This window comes from Mercenaria mercenaria, chromosome 9 (assembly GCF_021730395.1).
Source record: "Mercenaria mercenaria strain notata chromosome 9, MADL_Memer_1, whole genome shotgun sequence".
Taxonomy (NCBI): Eukaryota; Metazoa; Mollusca; class Bivalvia; order Venerida; family Veneridae; genus Mercenaria; species Mercenaria mercenaria.
In genome coordinates this window covers 27,892,901-27,919,013 of record NC_069369.1, presented here as the reverse complement: position 1 = coordinate 27,919,013, position 26,113 = coordinate 27,892,901, and the positions used below count along the sequence as shown (strand labels likewise).

The 26,113-nt window shown below is 36.0% G+C and overlaps 1 protein-coding gene across 1 annotated transcript; it reads left to right on the top strand.

Annotated features, from left to right (window-relative positions):
• Positions 1-1,900: 1,900 nt before the first annotated feature.
• Positions 1,901-24,657, top strand: LOC123546791 (zinc finger protein 521-like). Its single transcript, XM_045333351.2, has 5 exons — positions 1,901-1,934; positions 7,652-10,846; positions 12,532-12,678; positions 17,130-17,337; positions 19,002-24,657. The coding sequence occupies exons 2-5, from the start codon at positions 7,834-7,836 to the stop codon at positions 20,797-20,799; spliced, it is 5,166 nt and encodes a 1,721-aa protein (XP_045189286.2). The 5' UTR covers positions 1,901-1,934; positions 7,652-7,833; the 3' UTR covers positions 20,800-24,657.
• Positions 24,658-26,113: the final 1,456 nt, after the last annotated feature.

Below are 26,113 nucleotides of genomic sequence, written 5' to 3'. Positions count from 1 at the left end.
TCTTTGGAGTCCATATTTCAAACAAAACATCCATAAAATTGAAATGGTTCAGCACAGGGCCGCGCGATGGTTTCAAACGATTACTCCACATACAGTAGTGTCCCCCAAATGTTAAATAAACTGATGCCAGGTTATCAATGTTCTACAAAATTGTAAATGGACTGGTTGCAGTGCCCATGTCCCCTTATATGTTATACCACCTACCCGCTTCACAAGACACATGCACCCCTTGTCTTACAAGCAGATCATTACACCCTGTAATTATTATAAATTCTCCTTTCCAGCTACTATAGTCCTATGGAACTCTCTTCCAGCCGAGGTTGTGCAGGTCCCTACCCTGGAACTGTTCCAACAGGGAGTGACCAAATGTTCTCACATGATGTAATGTGATTATTTGCTGTGCTTTTTTTGTTCAGTTGCTTTGAATATATGACTTGTTCTTCATGTTATAGCTGCCTTTAGTATGTATACCTTGCTTTCCTTGTTTAGTTGACACGGATGTATGTCTTAATTGTTCTCCATGTTTGGCTGCTTTAGCTATTTATCCTGCTTTTGTTTAGTTGTTTTAGTTGCATACCTTGCTTTTTATTATTTAGTAAATTGCATGCATAATATGCTTTGAATGTGCTTTTGTCATTATGACATTTAATTATTATGCTATGTTTCATGTGCTACTGTGAAGGAGCTGCTGCTCAGTTCACTTCAGATCTGATCTGAGGTGATATCCTCGTTTAGCTAGTTTTTATTCAGCTTTTTGCGTCTGTTTTGCCCATCAGTTTTTTACTCTTGTATATCTTAAAGAGTTCTTAGGCCTCTGGTCAAGAGCAGCAGATCTTTCACAGGTTAAACTCCATTTTTGTGCTGCTACATGTAATGTTCTATAACATTGTCTCTTATTTTACACCTTTCTTACTATATGTTTTAAATGTTTATCCTTGTTATATATAGCCGGTTAAAAAGCGCTAGCCGCTTATGTTGTACTGTTTTGCTGTCTTACCGACTTAAAATAAAATTTATCTTATCTTATCTTTGATGATGGCTGTTTTTAATCTCTTTAAGGTAGTTCTGCACGTTTGAAAAACCGGAAGTGATGGCGTAACGTCATTTATCCGGAAAACGTTGAATAAAGCCTGGATTCGGCGTACGGAAATGAAAATCATTTTATAAATTAATTGAAACCTGTGAGTAAATGTATTACAATGGCAATGTTTTGTACATTTCTAAAGTCAAAATATGATATTAAAACATATTGGACGTTAACAAATTCAAAATAATGTCTTAAAATTAACGTGAAATGTCCGGTTCCCTTTAATCATGGTCAAATATCTCAAAAATAAGCACACGGACCTATAAATTTTATTTCACCAAATTATAGGTCATGTGATTATTTACAACTGTGAGAAGTTTCATCAAAATCTACATTGTAGAAAAAATTCTTTTCGAGAAAATGTTATGAAAGTTATGATTTTCCCATAGACTCCCATTATGAAATATTGCGCGCGGTCCAGATTTTTCAAATCAGTCTTGCAGAAAATCAAGCACACGACCATATATTTTTTATTTACTGAATTTTCTATGTATATTCTGAAGTTTTGAAAAAATAGAGTTTAATCAAATTCTACATTGTAGAAAAAATTTCGATCCAAACGTGCAGAACTACCTTAACTGTTTATACTCTTCTTTTTAATAACACTGTCGTCTTGATTTTTCAACACCACAAATACATTAGTATTGCTTTTACCCTCCTGTACATTTCTTCTTTTACATTTCTCGCACAGACGCGCACCTGCGTCCTTATCCCCTTAGTGGTCCTTAGTGCCCACTGAGTAGTCCTCCCAGCAGTCATTAGTGGTCCTTAGTGGTATATAAAAGCGCTTTCCTATAAAAAAAAGTCAGTTGGGTTAAACATTGCCAACAACAACAACAGTAACAAGGTTCTGCAAATATCGATAAATTAGAAATAAATTTGTGTATTTAAACTTTTAAATTTCATTCTCAATTACAATTTTATTTATTCTCTCCGTCTAAAATGTGTCATTGTAACCCATCTTTCGGAATGTTGAAGATTTAGAAGTTGACTATTTGTATATTACTCGTATACAACAAAAATTCGGATATTTCTAAATTATAATGTTGATTGTGCAGTTTTCTAAACTTACAAGTTATTAATCACCTACTGATTGAAAGCGGTTTCGGGAACTATAGGAATGCGCTTTTCCATCCGTCTGTCTGTCTGTAATTTCTTATCCGCTCCATAACTCGCATTCGTGAAGGGATTTGAAAGTCAAGTTACCTATGCTCTGCCACATAATATTCTTTATTGTTAATCAAAAATGTAACAGGAAAACCATGCTTTCAGTGTTTGTTTACTTTTCGGGTTATGGACGCCAATTCAAAATGGGGTCGAATCTATGTCGGCCAGGCGCTTGCTTATCTGTTGCAGTCGAAAACGATCAGTAATGACAACTGTCATTTGTCGATTTTTGGAGTTTTGATAATTTGCACTATATGATAACATACATGCCATATCTCCCGCCAGGAGACTTTTTCTCCTGTATTTTCAGTATATCTCCCGGTCTCCCGCCGGGACATGAAAACCACGCGTAAAAAAATAAATTCAGAAAAAAAGTCCTCTGTCGAAAAAATCGTCTCGGACCCAGTGTAGACCTTTAGAAAATACTTGAAATTCAGTATCGAGTAGCCTGGAAATACTCTTCAAACATAATTTTGATAGTTGTATCTATAATCCCTAGCTTAATTGTTTATCAAGAGATACACGCCTGAGGCATTAATTAACTTACCACCTACTGTCACCATCTGCAAACAATTAACCATTTAATCTTACCTGTAGGCAATTGTAAACATGTGTATGCGAGATTTTAGACTGATTCAACATGTTCAATAACATCAAAGTCGCTGATCGGTAGTTTTCAAAACAATATGACAACCAGTCTTAAAATTACGTCATTTTACCGCCACCTGCCAAAGTGTACTTTCCTTTTCGCTGACCTCTATGTTTATCGAGCCATCAGAGGATTAGACAGTTTAGTGCTAACACCGAGTTTATGCTTCTCAATTTAGATACTTGCACAACTTGCAAAAAGTCAACCACGATTTAACAAAAACTTGCGAGTTAATGCCGGAAACTACACAGAATTTCAGACAAACATGAATTCGGATAAGTGAAATTTAAGAAATAAATTGCAATTCATACTGCCCAAAGAATTGACTGCCATTCCTTGTCATGTTGCAGTAATTAACGGAAGAAGAATTCCCAGTTTAAATACATGTAGTTTTAATCTAAATACATAATTATATGGACAATCCATCAAAAGGACGACTTTCATTTTTGTTTTTAACAACTTCATTTCTGAAAAGAAATGACTGCTCTTAAAAGACTGTTTTGACATGATATCTCCGCAATCCTTTGAGTATTGTATGCTTAAACATGTCAAAAGACCACTCTCTCCAGATGCAGAAGCATCAACACATAAAATTAAAGCAAAAACAAAGTTCCTTGTTCAATTAATCTTTCATGGAATTCTGAATTTCTTTGGATTAAGTAAAGTGCTATAAGTAATAATCATGCATTCTGTACACAACTGTTGGCTCCACTCATCAGTTCAGTATAGGAAACTTGATGATTTTTTCATGAAAATGGCTATTTAGCACGTAAAAAATGAGCGTATTAAAGTCTCCCTTACTTTTACCCAAATCTCCCTTAAAAAAGCCCTGTTGAGGCAAATCTCCTGTATTGACCCATCTGAAAATATGGCATGTATGTGATAAAAATGTTCAACTGTGTAACTTTTATATATATATTTGCAAAAAATGTATGTTCTATTGATTTATATACATAGTATGCAAAAGTTATATGTTTTTACTGCAAAAATTGCCTTCTATCATCGGCACCATCGGTGGTGCTGCGTAAATAAGGGCCATCTCTTGGTTAACCAAATGGGACCATTTCGTCTAGCATCAATACCCCTTACTAGAATGTCTTGATACTAATGCAGATGCAACCTGTGACCATTCCTCATCTTCAAACATCACCTGACCTCAGTTTGACCTTGACCTCGTTTTGGACTTAGGTTGCTTTATATGGGCCATCTCCTGGTTCACCAAATGGGACCGTTTCCTCTAGCATCAATACCCCTTACTAGAATGACTTGATACTAATGCAGATGTAACCTGTGACCATTCCTCATCTTCAAACATCACCTGACCTCAGTTTGACCTTGACCTTGACCTCGTTTTGGACTTAGGTTGCTTTGTATGGACAAGGATGCCACCGGGGGCATCAAGTGTTTATTGAACGCAGCTTCTTGTTCATAATTTGTTTTGGAAACATGTTTAATAACATGAAAATATAATAAAAACAAAGCACTTGACTTTAACAAGCTTTATAAATGGGTGGCCGAGCATTAGTTCATATCTAGTGAAATTAGTGGTGTTTGACCTTAGTTGCACCGGACATATTTTACTCCAAAATCTGTGATCAATCAGACGCTTGATTACTTGACCTACTTTCTACAATGGTGTACTGTTTAACACTCGAATCTGGTCAAATCTGAAGGACTTGAGTAAAACAGTATTAGCAATAATGTAATGAAAATGGCTGAGCATAGGTAACTTGACTCTATTACTTTGCACAAATGTTCCCCATGATGACACAACGTGTCATGCACAAAACCCGGACCCCTGGCTCAAAGGTCTAGGTCACAATCGGAGGTCAAAGGTCAACAGGGCTTTTTTCCTGTCTGATCCATAACTCTGCCATCCATGAAGGGATTTTAAGGTTCATGTAAAGTCTTTTGAAACCACACCTCGGGTGAATTTTTGTTTTTAGTTTTTTACACCACATACATGTGTAGGCCTTGGTCTATCATAAAGAATACACCAAATTGTTTAGAAGACAGCTTATTCCCTTATGGACAACACATTTTGTCTTATATCACATGTGCTTTGACTGTTCATGTTCTATTTTGTAGAAGATATCAAACTTCTTTTTCAAAAGTATTTTGTCATTACTTTTATTATCATTGTGCGTCTAACATTCTTGTCCAGGTACTCCGGGAGTTGAAAGTATTACAAACCATGTGCATTTCAGAAAAATGCAAACATTGCAAAATGAAAGTGAAAGTAGAGCTGTCAAATTGACAAAAAAATGCAGTATTTCAACAAATATAAAAGTAAACTATTTTTCATTTCCCAGAGTACCTAGATAAGTATGTAAGACACAACAAAAACAAACTTAGAGAAAAAATTTGTTTGAAAAAGAAGTTTGATATTTTGTACAAAATATAATTTGGACAGTTGAAGTACATGTTTTGTAAGACAAAATACATATCCCCAAACAAGGTGACTTCTATAGAAAGTATTTTCTACTTATTCTATACAACTCCGTATATATATATATACATTATAAATATTATGGGTCTGTCGGGTATAATTTCCAAAATGAATATTTACCCAAAGGGTGTTCTCAAACGCTTTACATGAATCTTAAAATTACATGGCACAAATGTACCTCATAATAAGATGATGTGTCATGCACAACTTTCAGACCGTTAGCTCAAAGGTCAAGGTCACACATGGCAGTCAGATGTTTACCTGGCATGAACATGGTCTGTTTCGTGTCCTGTCTATAACTGTCATTCATTAAGGGATTTTAATATTACTTGGCACAAATATTCCCCATGACGAGACGACATGTCGTGCGCAAAACCCAGATCCCTGGCTCAAAGATCAAGGTCACAATTGGAGGTCAAAGGTCAACAGGTTATTTTTCCTTTACAGTCCATAACTCTGTCAGCCATCAAGGGATTACAATATTACTTGGCATAAATGTTCCCCATGATGAGATGACATGTCACTCAGCTAGACTAGAGTTATGGTCCTTGATTTAGTGAAAGATTAACATGAAACGTTTAAAAATTTTATGTTGCATTTATTTAAAAACTTATTTCACTGAGAGTCATGGAACAGTGTACAGTGACAGGAAAGTGGGCCACAAGTGTCCTATAGCTGGTTACTTTTAAATTTTTGTAATTCCCCCTTCTCAACATAGTCCTAAAGAACAATTTTGTTTTTACTTTTAACTATATGTTTATTATAATATTGATAATGGTTTTAGTTTGAAGTGACGCAGAATCAGTGTTTCATTTAGTAAGGATTTGATTTTTTTAGCTCGACTATTCGAAGAATAAGTAGAGCTATCCTACTCACCACGGTGTCGGCGTCACACCTTGGTTAAGTTTTTCGTACTAGTCCACATTTTGACAAAGTTTTTGAGATAAAGCTCTGAAACTTTCAACACTTGTTTACCATCATCATGGCCAGTTATAGGCAAGAGCACATAACTCCATCAAGGATTTTGGCTGAATTATGGCCCCTTTTGAGTTAGAAATCATGGTTAAGTTTTTTGTACCAGTTCATATTTTGACAAAGTCTTTTAAGATAAAGCTTTGAAACTTTCAACACTTGTTTACCATCACTATGGCCAGTTATAGGCAAGAGTACATAACTCCATCAGGGATTTTGGCTGAATTATGGCCCCTTCTGACTTAGAAATCTTGGTTAAGTTTTTTGTACCAGTTCATATTTAGACAAAGTCTTTTGAGAAAAAGCTTAAGTCAAATCTGGGTTAATATTTCATACCAGTTCATATTTTGACAAAGTCTTTTGAGGTAAAGCTTTGAAACTTTCAACACCTGTTTACCATCACCATGTCCAGTTATAGGCAAGAGTACATGTATAACTCCATCAAGGATTTTGGCTGAATTATGGCCCCTTTTGTTTATTTATTTTATTTTGTAGAGTTTAACGTCGCACCGACACAATTTTAGGTCATATGGCGACTTTCCAGCTTTAATGGTGGAGGAAGACCCCAGATGCCCTCCGTGCACTATTTCATCACGAGCGGGCACCCGGGTAGAACCACCGACCTTCCGTAAGCCAGCTGGATGGCTTCCTCACGTGAAGAATTCTACGCCCCAAATGAGGTTTCGAACCCACATCGATGAGGGGCAAATGGTTTGAAGTCAACGACTCTAACCACTCGGCCACGGAGGCCCCATGGCCCCTTTTGACTTAGAAATCTTGGTTAAGTTTTTCGTACCAGTTCATATTTTTTGTAAAGTGTTTGACATATGGCTTTGAAACTTTTATCACTTGTTTAGTATAATAGTCTCTATCTGTAGGAAAGAGAACATAACTCTGTCATCTATTTTGGCTGAATTATGGCCCTTTTTGGACTTTGAAATTGGTTCTGTTTTCATACAAGCCCATGTTTTGTCAAAACTATTTGACATATGGCTTTTAAACTTTGAACACTTGTTTATCATTATGATTTCCATCTGTAGGCAAGAGTACATAACTATTTTGACTGAATTATGGCCCTTTTTGGACTTTGAAATTGGCTCATATATTGCCGTTTAGTGCAAGACTTATCAAAATCAAAGTAATACAGGAACATTGTTTGTCTAATCTATTTATTTCTTTTGTCTGAATATCCGTGGAAATATTTTGACACCATTCTTCAATCAATTCTTTGAATAGTCGAGCGCGCTGTCATCAGACAGCTCTTGTTTAAAAGCTTAGTAGTTTTGATATTTTAAATTTTATATCAGTTTTTTTTCTTTAATTTCAGAGTCATCAAACATGAAATGAAAGCATTCACTCAGCATTTCCAGTTTCTTTAATTGTTGGTTAAAAACTAGTAAAAATTAGAGAAGATTGTATAATGGGATAATAAAAAACTGTTAGAGAAATGATTATGCTACTGTTCATTTAGTTAAAAAAAAACATTGGTACAGAAAAGAAACAGACAGAATGTGTGTTCAAGTGAAAAAGAAGTACACCTACTTAAGTATGTGTTCATGCTGTAATGTAGTTTCTAAATACTCTTCAGTAGTAAAGAAACATTTACAAAGACAACATAAGGGAGTGTCTTTGAAAGAGTCCGAGTCTTTTGTGATTCCCATCAGACTTGAGAACCGTTTTGAGAAAAAGATTAGACGAACACTTGATAGAGATAGTTCTCTACAAAGTTTAAAAAGAAAGCAGAAAAATCTCTCTTTGGAAAACAGGAAAAATCCTCTTTCTCTGAAGGACAAGTCAGCAGTTGTTGAGGCAGAAAGGAAAAAAGAAAGGAAAAATAGCAGTTGTGTCATAAAGGCCGTAAAATGTTCTGTCTGTAATGATGAATTCAGTGACCATTTTAGATATCTAAACCATTTAGTCTCTTCACATAGCAACCTGAATGTAAAAGTACGCTTCATATGCCCATTTTGTGATTGTGCCTTCCAATGTCTTAAGGATATACAAAAGCACTTTGAAAAGGACCACATTGAAACAAGTTCACCATTATCTTACTTGGAGTGCATTGATATAGATGTAACCTCAGCTTTTTCTCCAGTCTGCCGGCAGTGTCCTTATTGTAATTTACAGTCTGAAGAGCATCAGCAACTTCATGATCATGTAAGAGAAACACATTCTGATCATATTGAGATGATCACTATTAATGCGGAAAATGTTGAGAAGCAGGAAGACACTATTCTGCCTGTATACAATTGCCGATCTTGTCAAAAATCTTTTCATACCGTACAAGACCTCGGGGAGCATGTTCATGCAAAACATGCAAAAAATATAGCAAATAGTAAACCTGCAAGGAAACGAAAACCACCAAAATGGCTAGAAAATGACACTGAAACTATGACTGTTAAAAAAACAAAGACCACAAGTTCAAGTAGAAATGCTGAAAAGATGGTGGTAGATGAAGAAAAAATGACAAATGACACACTAACAGGAAAGAAAAATTCATATGATTATTGTGGTTATATTGCCAAAACTGATTTAGCTGTAGTCAGACATATCAAAACAAAACACTTTGATTCCAAACAAGACGTAAACAAAAGTTCAACAAAAAGAAAGAGAAAGATAAAAGAAAGTTTTTCTGAAACTGAGGGAGCACAGAAGAAAGTTAAGGAATCAAATCCTGAAATAGGCCATTCTTTTATAGAAGGTTTGTCAAAAGTTGATAAAGAAAAGGGCAATGCTGAGAATGAAAATCTTGATGTTGAAGAAGAAACAAATAATGGTATGAATGATACTGAATTTGATCTCGGTGAAAACGACAATGCAAATTTTGGAGACTCTGACGACGACTATGAACCAGATTACAGTGGTAGTGATTCTGAAGAAAGCTTGAAGGAATCAAACAGTTGTATGTTCTGTAACCATTCCTTCACATCAGAAAAGTCTCTTAATACACATATCAGAAGGAAGCACAAATCAAAGGTAAAAAATGACATTAGTGTTAAGAAAAATATCATAAAAAGTGAAAAGAAAGATAGACCTAAGAAAAAGACTTTAGAAGTTGAAGCTGAAGAATCAAAGGAAGGTGAGAAATTTGTAGCTAGATATAAGTGTCCTTTCTGTGAGCTCCGTCTACACCACTATGAATATATAAGGAGTCATATCTGTCAGTCACATCCAGAAGTTACCAATTTTAGGATAAACACGAAAGAAATGGTGAAAGAAAGTTTGTGTGAAGAAGACTGGGAATTATTTAAATGTCCAAATCCAAACTGTGATTTTCTGTGTAAAAAGAAACAAGCAGTAATAGATCACATTGCTGGTTGTGGAAAAGGAAAGTTCAAAAAGGAGAAAATCATGTGTACCTTGCCAATGTCTTGGATGGATAAACTTGAAATGTCAGTTAGTTTGATCTGTCCATATTGTGATATAGTTCAACAAGGAAAAGTTAACTTTGAGAATCATTTGAAAGAGCATTATTCTGGTAAAACGTTTGAAGTTCAGCTCAACAACGCTTTGCCCACCTTGCAATTAAAGAAAGATAAGTGTCCTGAATTAGAATGCACTATGTGTCCTTACTGTGAAATTGTAACGACACAAAAGGCTCAGCTGAGTAAACACTTTAAACGTTTTCACTCAAATGAAATTGGTACTGATACTGTGATAACCTGTATTCTGACAAACCAAAGTTCAGTTAAAGAAAAGGCAACATTGATAATTAGAGATACAAAACAAACTAACTTAATTTGGAACAAAATTGGAAACTCTGACACAGTCACAAATATGAATGATGAAAAAATAACAGAGACTGAGAGAGATGGGATTAGTGATGAGGAGCTTAAAATGAGATCAGATGAAGCTGGGTTAGCGGAATCAGTCAGTTCTGATAAAGACTGTGAAAGTGCTTCACAGACATTTCTCTTACAGAATTCCCGTACCAAGGTTCCAGGTACAAACAGGGAATATGATACTAATAAAGAAATATCAGAAGAAAAAGAACAAGCTGAAACTGTATATATTCAATCACCTATACCGGTTGGAATGTACATATGTCCACTGTGTGATAATTTTAAGACTTGCGTAAAGAAAGAAATTAAGTTACACATGAATGGACACAACAGTCAAACTGATGAAGACGTAGATTCTATTTACACAATCCCAGATACCTGGATCAAGATGGAACAAGACAGCAAACAATGCTTTAAATGTCAGTTATGTGACTTTGAGGATGTAAATTTAACATTAGCATTCCGGCATGTCCTTGATTGCCACAAGGATATTACAGTCAAGGAGCAAGAATTGAGTGCTGATATTTCTGGACCTTTGTTTGAGATATTGAATTTACAGATTGAAGGTGTAAAAGAAAAGTATGAGAGACAGAAATACAAGTGTACAGCATGTTCTCCTGGTCATATCTTCAAAACAAGGAAGGGTCTTCAGCTGCACATGAAAACACGTCATACCAACAGTGAAACACCTGCAGTATATGAGACGATGTATAAGATGCTGGACCTTGTATCGGATTCTTGTAAGTATATGAAAATGAAATTGTATTAATTATTAAGCTATTTTTTGCTTACACATATAGCCTGGTTGCCAGTTATTGTGGACTGTTGAACTAATTTCTGTGGTTGCATTGATCAGTCTATGAAATTAAGTTTAAAAAAAGCAAATGAAATTTCAACTTTATTTTCGAAATTTGAAATGTACAAATTCATATCTCTGCAGAATAGCCATTTTTGCCAAAATCCACAAACTTTCATATCAGCAAAAATTATTTTATAGAGATTGTATGTAATTCAGAGCATCGTTACCATGTAAACAGTTATCCTGGTACTGGATATTCCCATCTGCACCTACAACCAGTGAAAGAATCATACAGGGTTCTGCCTTTGCACTTACCCGTTATGAAAATGTTATCTGTATTATTTAAACATGTTTACAAGCATTAGCATGCACTTGGTTATTTTTACCTTTCATGTATATTGACAAACAAATACTGAGGTTTGCTTTTGACTTTGTCATAATCGTAATAACAGTGTGGAAATTGGTTAAGGTAACCATCTATTTACCTCAGTATCATTGTGCTGTGTTGAGCACTCCTATGAATGTTTCTTTGTTGATTTGGTTTAATGCCATTTTAAGCTCATTTGCTTTTTTGAAAAAAAAAATTATAAGTTATTGTTATCACTTGATCGGCGTTGGTGTTGCCTGGTTAAGTTTTATGTTTTGGTCAACTTTTCTCCTAAACTATCAAAGCTATTGCTTTAAAACTTGCAACACTTGTTCACCATCAATAACTGACTCTGTACAGCAAGAAACATAACTTCATCCTGCTTTTTGCAAGAATTATGGCCCCTTTTGGACTTAGAAAATATCAGATTTCATGGTTAAGTTTTATGTTTAGGTCAACTTTTCTCCTTAATGGTCAAAGCTGTTGCTTTAAAACTTGGAGCAGCCTTATTCGCCATTAAAAGCTGACTCTGTACAACAAGTACCATAACTCTACATTGCTTTTTACAAGAATTATGGTCCTTTTTGGACTTAGAAAATCATGGTAGGACAATAAACAGAGACAAACAAAAACCAGATGAGCATCTGCACCTGCAAGGCGGTGATCTTGTTAAACAGTATTATGGTTGTGTTACATGTAACAGCACATGAACCACCGTACATGTGTTCTAAAGCAGTACTGATTATTTCTGCAAGAAAAAGTACAACTTCTTCACATCAGTCAGAGAATCAGAGGTGGAGTAGTGTTGCGTGTATCTATGTTGTTCTGGCACGGAAACAGGCTATCTATTCACTAAGAGCTAGGCTAAGTTAGCAGCTGCACTAGTAGAGGATGAATTTCCCATCCACTAGACGTGGCATTGTTTGTCTGTCTGTTTGTAAAGCACCTTTGAATGTGTTATCAACTTATCATGAAAGGGTGCTGTATAAATTTTGTATGATATGATATTAAATCAGTAATGCAACATGTTGTCAAACCTTTCTGTTTAAAGGCTTTATACTAAGACAAGTACACATTCTTAGTAAAGGTAAACTAGGCAGTTTAATAACTAAGACAACACATCCTGTAAGTTATTTATCCTCAAAGTATATGTAATGTTCAAAAGTCAATTCAGTTTTGAAATTGACAGATAATATGGATGCATTTGATATATATTTGCATTTTATGTTGGAAACCTATAACTCATTATGTAATTGTAGGTGACACACGGCACATATATCTTTGCTGCATATGCAAAGAAGGATTACCAAGCAAGCTGGACCTGATTAGCCACTTCAATGCTGACCACTCAGAAAAATATGATGAAATGATGCACAAACTAAACACTTTATTTGGCGGAAGTGACGGTATATTAACCTTTCCAGACTTACTTCTCTGAATAAGAAACCCGTGCTATATGATGCTGGTTGTCTAGCACTAAAAATACCAGCTGCTTTATCTTATAAAGTCTACTCTTTAAGTTTGGTGTCAGCATTAATGTCTCTAGGGTCTGTTACATTATTGTACTTAAGGTTCCACAAAGTGCTTGGGTGAGGATGGGACTGTCTGTTCCTCCACACTTGTTAGCTCACCTAAGCACAAAGTACTTGGGCTGAGCTATTGTGATCACTAATAATCCGGCGTCCATCTTTCCACACTTTTCTTCAAACAACATCTCTGAATCCATGAAATGGAAGTTGATGCAACTTGCCCTGGATGTTCCTTGGGTGGTCTTAATATTGGATGGTGGTAAAATATTCTTGTCAGAAAATACTGGCACTACTTCTAAATAATTTCACTGAAATTTTCCTTGCATAACCATCTACCAAAACTGTTTAAGCAAGCAGCGTAACTCAGTAGAGCGATATAGAGCCATGATGGCCCTCTTGCCTTCTAAAAACATCTCCTCTGAAACCGTTTGGTAGAAGTTGATGAAACTTTTCCTCGGGTGGTCTTCTTCCAAAATTTTTCAAACGGGTCCCTTCGTTTGCAAAGACCTAAAAATAGAAAAGTCTTTAAACAACATCTTCTCCTAAACGGCTAGTCCAGTTTTGAAATAATTTCACAAAAATTAATGGTCCTTATATAGCCCTCTACCAAGATTGTGCAAATTATTTCAATTCATCAAAATACATAGTAACTTTTCTCTATATGTATATAGTGGAAACTTATAAAAATCTTCGTGACAAGTATGAAACTGCTAACGCAAATTTAAAATAATTTCACACATTCAAATGGTCCTTGTGTGACCCTCTACCAAGATTGTTCAATTTCCAATTTCTCAAAGAAAACAAAAACAACAACCATGGCCACCACGGGGCGTAGTCACTTTTCCCTGTGTGTATATAGTGAAAACAAAACATTTTGAAATAATTTTACACAAATGGTCCTTTTGTGACCCTCTACCAACTTTGTTCAGTTTCCTATTTGTCCAAAAACATAGCTGCGACAGGGCATAGTCACTTTTCTCTAAATGTGTTGTCCTTGTGTGAACCTCTACAAAGATTTTTCAAATTATTTCAATTGGTCAAAAAACATGGTCACAAGGGGGCATGGTCATTTTCCCTGTATGTATATATTGCAAAAAATATTCTTGTCAGAAACAGCAGGCCAAGAGGCTACAGCTATCCAAACAACTTATGAACCACTTGATGGATCTTCATCAAACTTGGTCTGTATCATTATAACGGTCTCTCCCAATTTTATTCAAATGGGAGCACTCAGACCCCTTTTAGGGCATATAGCTATAAAAATAGATACACCTTCAGACAACTTTTTCACATGAACGGCTTGATAGATCATCATCAAACTTGGTCTGTAACATAATTATAAGTTTCTTTCCAACAATGCTCAAATGACGGTGCTTAGTGGCCCCTCTTAGGGGTTACTAGAGCTAAACATAGAAATATCTTTAAAGAACTTCTTTTCATGAACCGCTTTATGGATCTTCATCAAGACTTATTAGGGGTCGCTAGGGCTAAAAATTAAAGACTTTTAAACTACTTCTTCTCAGAACTGCGTGGTGAATCTTCATGAAACTTGGTCTGTTTTGAGATCCTCTCAAAAATTTGTTAAGTGGTGGCACATGGCCCCTATTAGGGGCCACTAGCTTTCACTAAACAAAGTTGTTACGGCATTTGTGATTCAGTGTGTCGTACATATATATTCAAGTTCAAACAGTCAAATTTAGTTACAATGGCTCTCTTCTAGGTATAGATCATAAACAATTGTGAAGTAATCTTGACATTGTTCAGTTTTACAGGGTTTCTGCTGTTCAAATGTTCTGGTTGAAAGAGTTTCCACTGTTTTGCATTTCTAACTGAGATTAGCTGTAGCCTAGTGGTTTAGACCATTCTTTTAAATCATTGTTTTTAAACTGTATCAGTGTCAAAAATATAAATAAATTCAAAAGAAAATTTCATGGTAAGAAGCAATTCATTTGGCTCACTAAATGTTGTTTGAACCATCTTGCCATGGTGCCTTTCTTGAATGATCGAGGGTTCTTGCCCAACAGTAAAGCTTTGTTTGTACATTCACACTACACAAAATATCAATGTAACTCTGTGAAACCAATATTATGCATAAGGCATAAAAAAAGATTGTTTCCGGTAGCCCGATGTACCCTAAATTTTAGGCCTGACCCTAAATATTTTTATGGCCTTGAAGAAATTTGTTTTCAACTTTTTAACAAAAAGTTGTAAAACTGCACTTTTTTTCTGTTTTTAACATAGTCAGTGATTTTAGAAATCAACTTGCTGATGCTCTAAAGGCATAACCCCCTTATTTGTATTCGTTTTCTGACACAAAAATCAAAAATAATTTCCGAAAAGTCCCACTTAATGATAAAAAAAATTACCGACCTACCTACCGTAATTTTTTAGCATGTTACTGAAAACAAACAATTCTTTTTTTAGGCCTCAGGGACTAATTTTTTTAGATTTCTTGATTGAAGCAGTCCAAAAAACGTAAATCCCAACAAACATGTGTTTTATCCTTTATTCTGCTAAATTTCTGTAATGAACTTGTCCATCTTTCAGTTTGGACAGTACCATAGACTGTTAAAAGGGATGCTTACCAAAAAGATACTGACTGAATGGCAAACAGTGCAGATCATGATCAGACTGCATGGATGTGCAGGCTGATCATGATCTACACTGGTTACAAAGGCAGAATCAGTCGTGTCCAGCATGATAAGGGTTAACTTCAATGCTATTTTGACTGTAGCCACAAAGTTGTATGCCAGTAAAATCAAATGGCAACAACACAGTAAATAAATTTACTTTGTGTTTGTGTAAATTGACTGTGCTGATTTGATGGCTCAAAATTTAACTATGGACCACAAAAACTGCATTTCTCTTGTATGGAAAATGTTCTCTGTCATATTACCTTTGTGGTGAGAAAAACAATCTCGGTCTGATCATGCAAAGAACTGTAGCGTACAAGTTAATGCGGAAAGTCCAGAAAAAATGTCATATACCGGTAATGGGAAAATAAATGTTTAATACATATGATACAGTGTTAAATGGAATGCTAAATGAATGGCACACTTATCCTATTCAATTTCAGTGCACCTTGATTTTGTTTGGGGTGAGGTATAGGTGGATGGTCTCTCATCCTGCATCAACATGTTTACGTCAGAAATTTACCGAGCTTGGTCAGTGTCATCCTTGCGTGAACCTCTGTCAAGTTTATTCAGAGGCTCAGCTTAGCTGCTTTAGGGGCACCTAGAGCTAAAAATAGAAAAATCTTGAAATAACTTCTACTCACCAACCTGGATAGATTTTCATCAAACTTGATCTATAGCATCAGTATATGGTCCTCTGTCTTGTTTGTTTGAATGGAGTTACCGTTTAGATGCCATTAAAGCTGAAAATAGAAGACATCTCCTCATGAAGTGCTTCATGAATATTCATCAGACTTGGTTTTTAGCATCATTATAATGTCCTCTCACTATTTTTATTTAATTTGGAGATATTTAAGATAGAATATCTTTAAACTTCTTCTCCTGAAGCACTAGATATATCTTTATCAAATTATCATATGTCCTCTCCTACTACACTTGACCTAAAAATAGAAATATCTTCAAATTACTTCCTTTCATGGAATGCTTGGTAAATCTTCACGAAACTTGGCCTGTAACATGGTTGTAAGGACCTCACCCATATTTGTTCATGAAGTCCTTGCCCAAGTTTGTTCAAATGGGGGTAACTTGCCCCTTTTAGTTTCCAGTAATTTATTCTAAACACACTTGTTACAATTCATGATAGAGTGTGTCATACATATATAATGATATATTCAGTGTCAGGTGAGCTACATAGGGCTACTATGACTCTCTGTTTCTTATAGTTACTCCTTTCTGGAGGGTTGTCTGCTTAACCTTTAGCCTGCTAAATTTCTAAAATGGACTGGTCCATCATTCAGTTTGGGTAATGCCATTAAATTTTATTATTCGAAGAGGTGTTCACTAAAAATTTACTGACTGAATAGTGAACAGTGCAGACCATGATCACCTTGCACAGATATGCAGGCTGATCTTGGTCTGCACTGGTCGCAAAGGCAGAATCACTTGCCACCATCAGGTTAAAGGTTAAAGAATGTTCACTAAACTAGATCAGAAGCAGGGATAAATGCTCAAGGTCTTCCTCATGTGAATGGCTTAGGCCTATCTTGTTAACAGAAGTATACAAAATTATAGCTCCATTAAAGCAAAATTGCCAGTTAAAGTATTGAAAATATTGCTTCAAAACAAAGATGGATTGGGTAGAGGTGAAATTTGTCTGCCACACAAACCATCATTAGGCCTTGCATTTATTTACAGGAAGTAGTGCACAACCAAACTGTGAGGTTTGCTGCAAGCAGTTTACGGATGAGAAGAGTCTGAAACACCACCTGATTCTCCATGTGAACAAACTAAAACCAACTTGCTATCTCTGTGACTTGTGTTTCACCAATAGTGCAGAGCTGGAATGTCACAACATGGAGGTCCATTCCAAATCTGGCGAGATGTGTTATAAATGTGGGGCAATGTAAGTCAACCTTTCTCATGTTTGTTTGATGTAGCTTCTCAATATAAACTGTTGCTTGTAAGTGGCATGATTTAGCTCTCCATATTAAAGAAGAACTGATTTATTATGCCCCCCTTTGAAGAAGGAGGGGTATATTGTTTTGCAGATGTTTGTCGGTCGGTGGGTATGTAGACCAATTGGTTTCCGGATGATAACTCAAGAACGCTTCAGCCTAGGATCATGAAAGTTGATAGGGAGATTGGTCATGACCAGCAGATGACCCCTATTGATTTTGAGATCAGTAGGTCAAAGGTCAAGGTCACAGTGATTCGGAACAGCTAAACAGTTTCTGGATGATAGATAACTTGAAAATGCTTTGGCCTAGGATCACAAAATGTAATAGGGAGGTTGATCATGACCAGCAGATGACTGCTATTGATTTTGAGGTCAGTATGTCAAAGGTCAAGGTCACATTGACCCAGAACAGGTCTATGGTTTCCGGATGATAACTCAAGAACACTTGGGCCAAGGATCATGAAAGTTGATACGGAGGTTGGTCATGTCCATCAGATGACCTTTATTGAATTTGATTTTGAGATTAGTATGTCAAAGGGCAAGGTCACAGTGACCTGGAAAAGTTAAACGTTTTTTGGACACTATCTTGAGAAAGCTTGGGGTCTAGGATCACAGAACTTGATAGGGAGGTTGATAATGACCTGCAAGTGACCCCTATTGATTTTGAGGTCAATAGGTCAAAGGTCAAGGTCACATTATTAAACCATTTCCGGACGATAACTTAAGAACACTTGGGCCTAGGATCACGAAACTTGAAAGGGAGGTTGATCCAGCAGTTGACCCCTAAAGACTTTGAAATCAGTAGGTCAAAGGTCAAGGTCACAGTGAACTGGAACAGTTAAACCAATTTTGGACATAACTTGAGAAAGTTTGGGCCTGGGATCACAAAACTTAATAGGGAGGTTTATCATGACCAGTAAATGACCCCTATTGATTTTGAGATCAGTAGGTCAAAGATCAAGGTCACATTGTTAAACCATTTCCGGACGATAACTTGAGAACACTTGGGCCAAGGATCACAAAATTTAATAGGGAAGTTGATCATCAGATGACCCCTATTGGATTTGAGATCACTAGAGAATGCTTTGGTCTAAGATCACATTTGATACAGAGGTCACTTATGACTGGTAAATGACCCATGATTATTGATTTAAGGTCAGTACCTCAAACATCCAGTGCACAGTGACCAAATAAATTCTGTTCTTTGTGCAGTTCCTGAATGCATCAACGGAGGCATTTTGTGTTCTACGAGCTCTTGTTAACCTCTGATCTTCATTCTTCAACCTAGGTCAGAATGTTCCCCTCAATAAAAATCTCTATGATGGTTAGTCATCTTAAGTTAAAAATCAAAATCTAAAATTAGGTCACTAGGTCAAACCGTTGTTTGTTTTAAGAAATCAAGCTTAAGTTTCAAGCTGGGCCATCTGGGGTCAAAACTAGGCCACTCTATGTCTAATCAAAGTAAAACCTTAGCAACATTTTCAACCTGATCTGCATGAAACCTGGTCAGATGTTGTTGTTGTTGTTTTAAAATCTAAATGTAAAAGTGGATCATCTGGTTTTATTCATAGTGCAAAGATCTGCAGATTTGTTTTATATTATAATTACAGGTTCTCCAACGTTGTAGAACTTAATAGACATGTCAAGTCACATGAAGCAGGTGAAGCAAACTCAATAAAGCAGCTGTGTCAGTATTGCGGAACATCTGTGATTGGGAAAAATATGAAAAAGCATCTTGTGGACAAACATATTGAACTTATCTCATGCGAATGTGATATATGTACCACCCAGGAAGCTCCTGAATCAAAGAAAAGTGTCTCCTGTGATCAGTGTAATGCAGTTTTCTGTACATGGTACGTTTTAAGGAAACATAAATATGATGAGCATAACCTAGCAAAAGGCATTGTGTACAAGTGTGGAAATTGCAGTGAAACTTTCTCAAATAAAAGAGATCAATCTGTCCACTCACACAAGTGTGGGCAACTTGTTACGCAGCCGCTGGCAGGAACTAATTTTGATGACAGCGATTTAGCAGTAAATGGAGGAAATGTCACTGAAGTAACAGTATCGGAAGAGGCAAACATTGACTTTGAACAAGGATTAGCGCGGGTTAAGCAAGAGTATATCTCTGTTGACAAAGGAGCTGAAAAATCGTTCAGTTGTAAGTTATGTGGGAAAGCGTTTTCTAAAATGATTTACATTTGTAATCATTTAAGACGAATGCATACAAAAGATGAAACTAAACGCTATCGCTGTAAAGTTTGTAAAATGGGATTTGTTGGTAAGAAGGAGTTCGGAGTTCATTGCCATACTACCCATATAGGCCTGCGTCAACACCAGTGTAACATATGTCAGAAAAGGTACAAAACTGCAGCCCATCTAAAAGAACATAGTGAAATACATACCTCACAAACGTACACTTGTGGCTTCTGTGGATTAGAATTCAGGCAGCGTGGAGCAGTGTTAGCGCATGTTGTACATCATGACAAAGTTAAGCCATTTAAATGTTTATATTGCGGGAAAGGGCACACAACACATGGTGATCTTCAAAGACATATGAATTCTTACAATAAAGGCTCAAAGATTTCTGGAGCAAAGAAGCTCACTTTCTGTAACTATTGTTCGAAAGAATTTCCAAACCATAATGCCCTTGTAAAACATTTTCAAATTCATATTCCGATAAACCCTTTCAAGTGTTCAGTTTGCCATGAGATGTTCTCAACGTTTCGTCAGATGTACACTCATAAATCTAAGAAAATGCATTTTACAGATGTTGAAATAGAAGAGGGTAGAAATGATCTGCAGGCTCCAGGTAATAGGTTTCGGAAATATCAGGTCTCCAAGTCTAAATCTGAAATGACTCGGAAAGGCAATACCTTTGTAGAAGACGCTGTTCCTGAGAGTACACTTAGCATTATAAATGATGAGGAAAATATTATTGAAATTGAAATAGGTAGTTCTGTTACAGAAAATGATGAAAAAACCAAAGCAGTCATAGAGGAATTCGAAAGAGATGTTATTAGAAGTATGTTAGATGCAGATCCTGAAACTCTAAACTCTGTAGACTTTCAGGACATGAATGCTACTGTAGGGAAAGAAAAACAGTCACAGAATTTCAGTGATAACAGTTTAGTACAAGATGGTTATAACTTTGAAATACAAGGGGACAATAGTTACATCCCTGATGGATTAACTATGCAAGATATGTATGTATCGGTTAGACGTGATGCTTATGCAGACACTCATCCGCAGTCACCGAACAAAACAACTGCTGACAACTCAGACAAATTTGCTAGCATGGTAGCAAAGAATATACAGCAGGGAGAAACTGTTCCTGGTAAAGCACAAACATTCCAAGCCTCAGATGGTTCTATTATACATGTGTGTGTCATAAAACCAGATAAATAAACCCATAAGACAAAGAATGGTGATTTAGAAAATACTTGTCATATCCTTTATGTGAGCTAATAGTCTTATATAGCCCTTACCCTGTTGAATTTCAATAATGAGCTTGTCCATCTTCCCATTTCAAAGTAACTACGATTAACTGTTTAAAGGGGTGCTTACCAACTAAAAAGATACTGACTGAATAGCGAACAGTGCAGATCATGATCAGACTGCACAGATGTGCAGGCTGATAGTGATCTACACTGTTCACAAAGGCGGAATCAATCATGTCCAGCATGGTAAGGGTTAATTTTCAAAATGTCTGTTATGAATTCATGATCAAAAAAACGATTTTGATGCTATTTTCCATTATAAATTTCAGCCATTTGTGACATCAATTTTGCCGTTATTTGTGAATGGCTTGTTCTGAAACTTTCAATGTATTTTTGTTAGCATAAAAGCAATATTTCAATGCAAGCATTTTGTAAAATTCAGATTTTGTTTGTGGTTTTGCCTGTTTTTTACAGTGGGGAAAAACATTTTTGGTCATAAAGTTAACATTATTAAAGGTACTTTAAAAATTTGAAAAGTTTCAACTATAAATGTTGTAGACCTTTTAAATGGTATATAATTTATATCTAGATCTTGCGGAATAAAACTGCAATTCTTGTTTAACAGACGTATTTTATCAGGCTGAAACAGAACAGTTATTATTAATTTCATATTTTTGTGTCTTCAAAAAAATGTTGTTTCACTTTATAAAAAAATGATATTCAGAAGTGTATTAAATCAAAAAATGGTCAAAACATACCTTAAACAAAATATACCCAAAATATAATAGTCAAAATGTGCCCAAAAAAAAGTCAAATTTTTATTGTATTTTGACCTGCAAAAATAGAAAAGGAACAAGGTTTTTCAAATAAAATCTTGGTATATTATCTATTAGTTTACCATTTTCAGTATTAAAAATTCAGGCATTCCACATGAGTGCTGATTTTTGTTCAAGTTGTGTAAAAATTCTATATGTGCAATCTTAAGATTTTAGCTTGTTAAGTAGGATTCTGTTTTGATCTATAAAGTTATACCAATGAATTGAAACTAGAAAATATTAATAAGTACTAAACAGGATACATAGATACAATGTATTAAATATTTTTAAAATGGGTACATTGTGACATTTTTGGGGAAACATTTTGACTTTACATGTGGATATTTTTATACGCCCGAAGGGACATATTATGCTATACCCCCGGTGTCCGTCTGTCCGTTAATTAGCAATTTCGTGTCCGCTCTGTAACTCTTGAACCCCTTGAAGGATTTCAAAGAAACTTGACACAAATGTTCACCACACCAAGACGACGTGCCGAGCGCATGTTTTGGATGTCTTGCTTCAAGATCAAGGTCAAGGTCACACTAAGGGGTCAAAGGTCATATGAGTTTGTTTCGTGTCCATTCTGTAACTCTTGAACTGCTTGAAGGATTTCAAAGAAACTTGGCACAAATGTTCACCACACCAAGACGGCATGCAGAGCGCATGTTTTGGTGACTCGCTTCAATGTCAAGGTCACACTAAGGGGTCAAATGTTATATATGACTGCTTTGTGTATATTGCTCTGCATTGCAATGCTCTTTTTTTTTTTTTTTTTGGCAAATCCCTTTCTTGTTCACTTACAATATAAAAAATTTGAATTATCTCCCTTTTATGTTACTATCAATAGATTATTTTGAAATTTTTTATTATTGGCCATAGGGGAAAACTGAGACCACTTTCCTGTTGTACAACATGGATGGTACCTCCAATTTTTAGGTGTATTTTGACATATCTGTACCTGGTAAAGATTTTTTGTGAACTTGCAATATTGTTTTTTGGAGTTTCTGCGCTTTGTTGTTCCTGTCCTTCGAGCTTCCACAGTCAAGTTCTTTAAATTTTGCTGCCACCCTCTGATGTAACCCTTCAGGCATATATTGCCCCACTTGGTGGAGCTCTTGTTTGGTTTGGGTACATTTTGACCTGCACTGATTAAGGCTACTAGCCCACAGATTGGATGAAATTTTTCAACATGTTCATTTCCACCAAATTTGTCATAGAATGTATATGTGACACTGAAAAATGACGATGAGAGTGAAAATAAGAGTTAGATATTTGTAAAAATGCAAGAAGAATGTAAAATTTCTGCATAATTTTAAAAGGGATGCAAAGATTTACTACCTTCAGCACAATATTTTTGGTTATTTAAAAGGATATCTAGCAAAAATAGTATGTCAATATGTTTGTATCACTAGTCACTTTTAGAATACTCACTTTTTATGGATTTTGAGAGAAAAAATGTTGGCCTAAAATGTGTTGGTGAGTCCCTTTAAATCCAGTTGGAAAATGATTCTGTCTACCAAAGGATTGTTTATGAAAATAACAACATTGTATTGATTTCTTTCAAGTGTTTTTATTTACAGCTGAGCCTGCCTGTACCACCAGTTTACGTAGGCAGCCACTTGCCAAAAACAGCCAGTCAGCTAACTTCTTAAATTGACTTTTTGTTCTAATTTTAACTTAGTTCCATAAGGCTTTAAATTTGAGCAGCGCCATGAGAAAACCAACATAGTGGCTTTGCGACCAGCATGGATCCAGACCAGCCTGCGCATCCGCGCAGACTGGTCAGGAGCCATGCTGTTCGCTAAAAGTTTTTTTAATTGCAATAGGCTTTGAAAGCGACGGATGTGCAGGCTGATCTTGGTCTGCACTGGTCGCAAAGGCAAAAGCAATTGCTACCAGCAGGCTAAAGGTTAAGACTTAGAAGGTAAAAAGGTAAAGGCCCTTCTCAGATGAGAGGGTCTCTGTGGTCGAGTGGTTAAGGTTTCTAATTTTAAATCATTTTCCCCTCACCAGTGTGGGTTTAAAACCGAGCCTAAGTGTGCAGAATTCTTTCATGTTAGGAAGTCATCCAGCTGGCTAGCGGGATATCAGTGGTTGTAACCCAGGTGCCTATTCTTGCCTGAAATAATACTTGCAGGGGTTTTCCCAAGCCATTAAAAGCTAGAAAGTCACCGTGTGACTAAAACTTTGTCAGTGGGTCAGATCAGGGGAAAAAAATCTACTGGAGGTTTAATTTCCTACCTTATCTACATGCAATTTAATCAGAATGTTTGTCTTGAAGTAATCTAGGTCAGTTTCAAAATTGGATCACCTGTTAAGAAACTAGGTCACTAGTTTAGTTTCTAGAAAACTTTTAACACTTGAGGCTGCATTTTGTACCTGATTTACTTAGAGTATAGAATCTTTTTCTTGAAGTCCAAGTCAGATATTGGGTTAATTTCTGTTTGATTTGCCTGAAACCTAGTGAGCATGTATGTCCTGATAGAATCTAGGTCAAGATTGAAACTTTGTCACCTGGAATAAGGTCACCTGGTAAAATTATGTAAAAAATTGTTTACAATCCAGAGGGTTGAATTTTGTACTGGAGTTGATGAAACCTGTTATCTGTTGAATATGATTATTTATTTTGTTGAGGTTTTATAGGGTCAAAACTTACATTTTGGTCAAAATGTTTTTCTAGATGAAATTTAGGTTATGTAGTAGATCTAACATACTATATTTTGTGGAAATAAAAAGCAGCTCACAAGGTCAAATTATGGTAAAATCTTGTTTACACTCCAGGAACTCCCTGATCATCATGAAACCTAGTTTGGATGTTTATCATTATGGTATCTATAACAGGTGCAAAAGTGGACCATCTTGTTTACTCAGCTGAGCAACACAGGGCCATCATTTCCCTGTTGTTTGTGAGTAGAAGTAACTATTATATTGATGTATATAATGTTGATTTTATAGCATGTTAAATTTCATTTTGTTAAGGTTTATGAAAATAAATGTTTAAGTAAAAACATGTTGTTGGTTTTAACTCACTTGAACTTTGTTCAGGGTAAGCTAATAGTATAGGTGGATGGTCTGACGTCCATTGTCTTGTGTTCTGCATCCTGCATCAACATTTCTACTAAAACATTTTCTCCTCTGAATTTACTGGCCAGAATTACATTGAACTTGGTCAGTAGCATCCTTGCATTTACCTCTATCAAGCTTTTTTCAAATGGTTCACCTCGGCTCCTTTTAGGGATTGCCAAAGCTGAAAAAAGAAAAAAACCTTTGAATAACTTCGTCTTGGAACAGCTTGATGGTTCTTTATCAAACTTGGTCTGTAGCATCATTATAAGCTGCTTTCAATTTTGTTCAAATGGGGTAAGTTGTACCCTTTAGGAGCTGTTAGAGATAAAAATGAAAATACATTTTAACAGTTCCTTCTAATGAACCACTTGATGGATCTTCATCAAACTTGGTTTGTAGCATCATTATAAGGTCTTCTTCCATATTTAATCAAATTAAAAATAGAAATAACTAAAAACACAACTCGCGAACCTTTGGATGAAACTTCATCAAATTTTGTCAATAGCAGCATTATAAAATCTTTTCTCAAATGTGTTCAGATGGGGGTCTTCGGGCTGCTGGGGTTAAAAAGAGAAATGCCTTTAAATGAATCTTTCTCATGAACCACTGGGTGGGTCAAACTTGATTTGTAACATCATTTTAAGGTCCTTTACCAACTTTGTTTAATTGTGGGTTGGGGCCTCCGTGGCCGAGTGGTTAAGGTTACTGACTTCAAGTCACTTGCCCCTCATCGATGTAGGTTCGAGCCTCATTCGGGGCGTTGAATTCTTCATGTGAGGAAGCCATCCAGCTGGCTTACAAAAGGTTGTTGGTTCTACCCAGGTGCCCGCTTGTGATGAAATAATGCACGGAAGGTGGGTCTTCCTCCACCATCAAAGCTGGAAAGTTGTCATATGAGCTATAATTGTGTTGGTGCGAAATTAAACCCAGCAAAATAAATAAATTGTGGACACTTGGTCCCTTTTAGGGTCTGCTAGAGTTAGGTATAGGAATGCCTTTGAATGTCTTTAATCATGAACAGCTGGGTGGATCTTCATCAAACCTGGTCTGTACATCATTATAAAGTCCTCTCCTAATTTTTAGCTCGACTATTCGAAGAATAGGGGAGCTATCCTACTCGCCCCAGCGTGAGCGTGAGCATCACACAAATGTTAGTTTGTGTACCACCCCAAACATTTTCAAAGTCCATTGAGATATTGCTTTCATATTTTGCATACTTGTTAACCATCATGACCCCAGTCTGTAAAAAGGAGGAGGCAACTCAATCAAGCATTTTGACTGAATTATGGCCCCTATTCCACTTAGAATAATGTTAAAATTTGCGTACCACCCCAAATATTTTCAAAGTCCATTGAGATATTGCTTTCATATTTTGCATACTTGTTTACCATCATGACC